General features: G+C 61.7%; 2 protein-coding genes across 2 annotated transcripts in view; one reads left to right on the top strand and one right to left on the bottom strand.

Annotated features, from left to right (window-relative positions):
• Positions 1–828: 828 nt before the first annotated feature.
• On the bottom strand, positions 829–2,109 carry INHA (inhibin subunit alpha). The gene is made up of 2 exons (XM_075069783.1): positions 2,100–2,109; positions 829–1,709 (listed from the first exon to the last, which is right to left on the bottom strand). The coding sequence occupies exons 1-2, from the start codon at positions 2,107–2,109 to the stop codon at positions 868–870; spliced, it is 852 nt and encodes a 283-aa protein (XP_074925884.1). The 3' UTR covers positions 829–867.
• Positions 2,110–4,247: 2,138 nt separating this feature from the next.
• OBSL1 (obscurin like cytoskeletal adaptor 1) overlaps positions 4,248–7,021 on the top strand; it is a 76,531-nt gene continuing 73,757 nt past the window's right edge. The window contains exon 1 of the mRNA XM_075069782.1: positions 4,248–4,915. Coding sequence (XP_074925883.1) covers positions 4,662–4,915 — 254 coding nt within the window. The 5' untranslated portion in view covers positions 4,248–4,661. The remainder of the gene's footprint in view (positions 4,916–7,021) is intronic.

The raw sequence follows: 7,021 nt of genomic DNA, 5'->3' as shown, positions 1-7,021 counted from the left end.
TCCTTCACAAGCTCCCTCGCCAGCCGCCAGGCTGCTGTCTCGCGGCCTCACCCCCGCGCCCCACTCCAGCCAGGCTGCTCCATCAACCTCTCCTTTACTGAGCTCAGGCTGCTCCCGCCAATCCCTGCCACCGCGGTCCGAGCACTAGGCGATCTCACTCCTCCTCAGCAGCCCGGGCTCGGTGGGGTGGGGGTGTGTGAAGGAGCAGCCTGGGCTCAGTGGGGCGCGGGGGTTGAGGGAGCAGCCTGGGCTGGGGGGGGCAGGGGGGGTCTCAGTAGTGCAGCTGCAGGGACTGACCCTGGAGCAGGTTTGGCGAGTTGAACCGCTTCCCTTTGCCCTGCCTAGGACCTGCCCGGCTCGGCTCGGTGACTCAGGGGCTGCCACCCAGGGGCTGTAGGGAGGATCCAGCCTGAACTCTTGGCTCGCAACCCCCTTGTCTGCTCTGGAATGGGCAGATCCTTGGGGGTGGGGGGTGAGCAGGGTGACCAGCCAACAAGTGTAAAATCAGGACGGGGTGGGGGTAATAGGAGCCTATATAAGAAAAAGACCCAAAAATTGGGACTGTCCCTATAAAATCAGGACATCTGGTCATCCTAGGTGTGAGCCCGCTGGGTTTGGTGAGTGCAATGACCCCCCCCGGGAGTTGGGATCCAGTCGGAATGACCTGCTAGCCCTGGTTGAGGGAGCCCAGCTCCATTGTGCTGAGTCATCCCAATGTGGGAATGGCCCCCCCTGCCCCCCCGCCACACCGCATGGCAGGAAAACACCCCCCCTCCCCCGCAATCCATCCCGTCTCAGGGAGCCAGGCAGGGAGAGTCGGGCCGGCTCGGCAGAGCCCAGCGCAGGGCTGCATGGTACCCGGCAGCCCTAGATGCAGGCGCAGTCCTGGGTGAGGATGTTGGGCACAGTCTCGTACTTGAAGGAGTAGCCGCCGTCGGAGGTGGTGCGCACACGCAGGGAGCGCATGGTGCTGGGCAGGGCCGCACAGCACAGCCGGAAGCCCAGCGCATGGCTCAGGGTGTGGGCGTCGGAGCAGCTGCCATGGCAGTAGTGGAAGACGAAGCTGCTAGGGTGCACGATCCACTTGTCCCAGCCCAGCTCCTCGAAGGAGATGTTGAGGGCAGCCCGGTGGCAGTCAGCGTGGACTGCGGCATCCTCTGATGGGCGCTGCAGCAGGTTGAGGGCTGCCGGGGACCAGGGCACAGAGGAGCGGCGGGCTCTGTCTGGCCCTTTGGGTTTGGTGGTGGCCATGAGGAAGGGCATCTTGTCTGCGTCGGCCGTGCAGGGGCAGCCCGGGCAGCGCACCAGCAGCACAAAGAGCTTCTGGCAGACGTAGCGCAGGAAGGGCGCAGCGAAGTGAAAGACCGTCCACTGCTCGGCTGCCTGCACCACAGTGGCTGCCACGGTGACCCGGCCCTGCCCCGAGAGGATCAGCACGTCTGCCCCCACCGCAGAGTGGTTGGCAGCAGCTGATGAGCCGGGGGGCACGAGGACTGGGCCGGTGTGGAACCAGAGCTGGGTGGACGTCACCACGCGGCTCAGGGTGTGAGGTGAAGGCTGGAAGAGGTAGGTGAAAAGACTCTCATCCTCCGGGAGCCCGTCCGGCTGGGGTGGTTCACATGGCACATCTGCAAACAGGCAGCAAGGGTCAGCAGAGCAGCCGGGAGCCCCCAGGCGTGGGCCTGCCCAGCGCCCTGTACAGGAGGTGCCTGCAGGGAATGGCGGGAACCGGGGCCAGGGCTCTTGGCTGCACCAAGTCAGACTTCAGAATGGCAGGTCGGGAGTTTGGGTCTTCAGCATTAATCACCGGGTTCAGGAGGGACTCGGTGGGACCGCAGAGGGCTGAGGGTCAGGATGGAGGGGCACCAGCAGAGATGTGTGAGAGGAGCCCAGCTGGGGCTGGGATAGCAGGGGGCTAGGGGTCAGGACTGAGGGGTACTGGCAGAATGGAGGGAACCTGGGCTGGGCTGGGCTGCCGGGGCCTGTGGGGCATCGGCAGGGGGGAGGAGTGTTTGGTGAGGAGCTTTGCTACCTGGCCCATTCAGCCTCTGGCAGCTCAAGGCACCAGTCTCAGTTACACTCTGCGCCAAGCGTCTCACATTTCCTCATAGCTGGACGCCCTGTTCCAGCCGGCGCCGGGGAGGCGCCCTTAGAACAAGAAGGTCCTGACACCTCGTGTCAGACAGGAGCAACTGCACAGCTCGGTGTGACTCGGGATCCTGTGGAGCCAGGGGCAGGGGCCAGACACCCTTGCGGACAGTGCCCCCTCTGCAGCGTGGCCTGGGACAGGGCTTGCTTGGGGCCGGGGCCGGGGTGACACCCACTGAGCCTGGGGCTGAAGGGGGACAGGCGCCAGCCGCTTACAGGCATGGCCTGGTGTCCAAAAGCAGTTCTGAGCTGTGGGACTGTGTGCTCCCGGACATTGGCCACGGACAGAGGGGAGACTGCCCTAGAGACTCCTAGCCCCACCACTGCATTGGCCTTGCCTTCCCCCACCCCCTTGCCTCCCGCCTGTATCCATCCCTACCTGAATACGTGCCCAGAGAATCACCACCTGGACGGGCAGGCCCCAGAGCCACAGGGCTAACCACAGCAAACCCCACCCGGGTACCCGCCTGGCTGAGTCACTTCCCCCTGCTCCCCAGGCCCAGTGCTGATCCAGCCCCCGGATCTCCCCAAGCCCTCTCCTCTGGTCCAGCCCCTGACTCTCCCCCATCCCCTCTGATCCAGTCCCCAGCTTTCCCCTGCTTCCTGCCCGTATCCATCCCTGCCTGAGCACGTGCCCAGAGAGCCACCACCAGACGTGCAGGCCCCAGAGCCACAGGGCTAACCGCAGCAAACCCCACCCGGGTGCTTGCCTGGCTGAGTCACTTCCCCCTGCTCCCCGGGCCCAGTGCTGATCCAGCCCCCGGATCTCCCCAAGCCCCTCTGATCCAGTCCCCAGCTCTCCTCCACTCCCTCCTTCAATCCAGCCCCCTGCTCTCCCTCACCCCTTTCAATCCAGCCCCCAGCTCACCCCTGCTCTGGAACCATATAGAACATGGTTGCAACCAAAGTCCTGTAGTGGCACCAAATCTTATGTAAAGGGGGTCATATAAGGTGTCTAAGACCAGGTTATGGATTGCTGGTTATGATTATGCTGTCTGTACGTATGTGTCATTTTGTAGTTGAAGTTATGAGTATTGGTTCTAAACTGTCTGTGTTTCAACTTTGTGCTGTGTTTCTGGGAAAGATCCCAGACAAGTTGATATTAGCTCTGCCTGGCCTGCTTGATGGCCCATTAAGGACCATCAGCTACACAATTGATCCATTGAGAGAAGGTAGTATGGCTTGTCACTCAGCAAAGTGCAGGAACTTGCCCACTTGACTCCAGACTCCATTTTGCTGTAATTTTCCACAGTAAGAACAAAGAGGTTCTTACACCTGGAGAAGACTATAAAAGGCTGATGCCTCATCTCCATCTTGTCTTCAGTCCTGCTTCTTGCCTCTGGAGGGACTTTGCTACAAATGGACTGATGACCCATCCCAGCTGGGGATGTTCCAGAGGCTTAGCTGCTGCAAGCCTGAACCAAGAACTTGGCCATCACTGTATGTAATTGATTCCATGTAACCAGTTCTAGCTCTCATCTCTATCTTTTTCCTTTTATGAATAAACCTTTAGATTTTAGATTCTAAAGGATTGGCAACAGCGTGATTTGTGGGTAAGATCTGATTTGTATATGACCTGGGTCTGGGACTTGGTCCTTTGGGATCAGGAGAACTTTTTTCTTTTACTGGGGTGTTGGTTTTGGTAACCGTTCGTCCCCAGGACGGGTGGCACTGGGGGTGATACTGGGAGACTGGAGTGTCTAAGGGAATTGCGTGTGTGACTTCTGGTTAGCCAGTGGGGTGAAACCAAAGTCCGCTTGGTCTGGCCGGTTTGGTTTGCCTCAGAGGTCGAAAAACCCCAGCCTGGGGCTGTGACTGCCCTGTTTAAGCAATTGGTCCTGAATTGGCACCTCAGTTGGGTCCCGCCAGAACCGCATAGTTACATCCACCCGTATCCATCCCTGCCTGAGCATGTGCCCAGAGACCCAGCACCCAGACGGGCAGGCTCCAGAGCCAGGGCTAACCACAGCAAACCCCACCTGGGTGCCCGCCTAGTTGAGTCACTTCCTCCTGCTCCCCGGGCCCAGTGCTGATCCAGCCCCCAGATCTCCCCCACCCCACTCCTCCAATCCAGCTCCCAGCTCTCCCTCACGCCCTCCAATCCAGCTCCTGGATCTCCCTCACCTCTCCTTCAATCCAGCCCCCCCAGGTCTCCCCCACCCCTCCTTTGATCAAGGCTCCCAGCTGCCCCCACCCCCTCCAATTCAGCTCTCCAGCTCTCCCCCACCCTCCTCCTCTGATCCAGCCCCCAGCTCTCCCCTGCCCCCTCCTTCAATCCAGCCCCTGGATCTCCCCCACCCACTCCAATTCAGCTCTCTACTCCTTCGATCCAGCCCTCAGCTGCCTCAGCCCCTGACCTACTCACCCCTCCAGGTCGTCTTAGCTCCTCTGCTGCCCCCCACTTCCCAGACCCACCTGCAGCCTGGTCAGGCCCCCACAAGCCCTCCCCCAGCCAGCTCCCTGCCTTGGTTCCCCCCAGCTCCACTCCAACCCCCATACTCCCCCCATCTCTGATGCAGACCCTCCAAGCTCCGCTCCAACCCCTTCCCCCACCCTCTCCAGCTCTGATCGAGCCCCACCAGCTCCAGCTTCCTGCCCCATGCAAAGCAGCCTCTCCATCTCGGGGAGCGCCTATCCTGCCACCACATCCCTCAGTACTGCGATTCCCCCCATGCCTGCTCACCCCAGCCAGAGAGGCCCCCATCCCAGGCCCCTTGGTGGGGAGCCTTGTGGGAGCTGGTGTGACTGTTCCATGGGCATCGCCTTGGTAAGTAGCCCTGGCTTGCCGGGGCTGGGGCGGGAGAGGGAGGGGGAGAACCCCCAGTTCTCCTGACCTCATGGGGAGCCTCATGGGGTCTTAACCCCTCCTCCCACAGGTAACGGCTGAAGCAGATTCCCAATAGCACCCCCCCAACACCTCCTGCGCTGTCGGGTGCCCTGGGTTCAAATTCACCTTCAGTCACAAATTCATTTGGGGTCTCAACTGCACCCGTCAACCATGTCACAACACAGCACAACAGGGGATCCTGAGGAGCTCAGGGCTCGACTAGCAGGGGCTGTGGGTCAGGACGGCTCTCCCCATAGCCCCACTGCCCCCGTCCTGCCCAGCCTGATCCCCCACTTCCCCCGACCCTGCCCAGCCTGAGCCCCACCGCCCGCGTCCCTGCCCAGCCTGAGCCCCACCACCCACGTCCCTGCCCAGCCTGAGCCCCTCTACCCCCGTCCTGCCCAGCCTGATCCCCCCCGTCCCTGCCCAGCCTGATCCCCATCGCCCCCGTCCTGCCAAGCCTGAGCACCCCCTACCCTGGTCCCTGCCTAGCCTGATCCTCACTGCCCCCATCCCTGCGCAACCTGAGCCCCCCTATCCCTGTCCCTGCTCAGTCTGATCCCCCCCTGCCCCTGCCCAGCCTGAGCCCCACTGCCCCCGTCCTGCCCAACCTGAGCCCCTGGATCTCCCTATTTCCCCTGTCCCTGCCCAGTCTAAGTCCCCTGCTCTCCCTGTGCTGTCCAGTCTAAACCCCCCACCCCCCCTCTCACCTGTGGTGGGGAAAAGTATCACCTGGGAGGTGTCCTCTAGCGCCTGGCCCCAGAGGGCTGGAGTCCCTGGGATGTGCCTCCTGTGCATCCCTCTTCGCTCCTGCTGGGCCCTGCTCCTGGGGCTACTGGGACTCAGATACTCCAGGACCTGGGCCCGGAGCTTGGCCAGGATAAGCTGCCTGTCGAGCTCAGCACCCTGGCAGCCTGCAGCAGTGACAGGAGCCAGCAGGGCCAGCAACAGGTGCAGCAGCCACATGGCTCTGGCACATGCAGGGGTCTCAGCCGTGAGCGTCTAGTGCTGCTCACTGTGCCCTCCCTGCCGGGCTCTGCCTGTGCATGGTGGCATTGAGACATATCTGACACTGACGCAAATGTCTGCTAGCCATGAATATTATCTCTGGGCTATGGAAACAGCGAGACGTCTGGAATGCAAGGACTGCAAGGACAACAGAGCAGGGGGACGCAGTCCCGGGCAGGGGGAGGTCACGGTGCACTGGGTGTGTGGGACAAGGATGGTGGAGCCCAGTCCAGAGGGAAGTCAAACTTCCCCAGGTGGGTGAGTTAAGGTATTGCCAGGACTGGGGAGCTGCAAAGACAGCATAAAGCTGCCCACCCCGTCCTGTGCCAAGTGCCGCTGAGCAACAGCACAGACACTGTGCCTGTCTCTAGTGCTTCTGCTTATAACAAGCCTGCTATGTGTGCCTGCTGTAACCAGTGCCTGGGTCTGCAGCCTACCTGACACTACTGCTGTGTGTGCCTACCTGTAACCAGCACCTGGGTCTGCTGCAGCCCACCTGACACTACTGCTGTGTGTGCCCACCTGTAACCAGCACCTGGGTCTGCTGCAGCCCACCTGACACTACTGCTGTGTGTGCCCGCCTGTAACCAGCACCTGGGTCTGCAGTCTGCCTGACACTACTGCTGTGTGTGCCCGCCTGTAACCAGCACCTGGGTCTGCAGTCTGCCTGACACTACTGCTGTGTGTGCCCGCCTGTGACCAGCACCTGGGTCTGCTGCAGCTCGCCTGACACTACTGCTGTGTGTGCTCGCCTGTGACCAGCACCTGGGTCTGCTGCAGCTCGCCTGACACTACTGCTGTGTGTGCTCGCCTGTGACCAGCACCTGGGTCTGCTGCAGCTCGCCTGACACTACTGCTGTGTGTGCTCGCCTGTGACCAGCACCTGGGTCTGCTGCAGCTCGCCTGACACTACTGCTGTGTGTGCTCGCCTGTGACCAGCACCTGGGTCTGCTGCAGCTCGCCTGACACTACTGCTGTGTGTGCTCGCCTGTGACCAGCACCTGGGTCTGCTGCAGCTCGCCTGACACTACTGCTGTG

The sequence above is a fragment of the Chelonoidis abingdonii genome, chromosome 10 (genome assembly GCF_003597395.2).
Source record: "Chelonoidis abingdonii isolate Lonesome George chromosome 10, CheloAbing_2.0, whole genome shotgun sequence".
Lineage (NCBI taxonomy): Eukaryota > Metazoa > Chordata > Testudines > Testudinidae > Chelonoidis > Chelonoidis abingdonii.
Note: the sequence above shows the minus strand (reverse complement) of the source record. Positions and strands in the feature narration are given on the sequence as shown.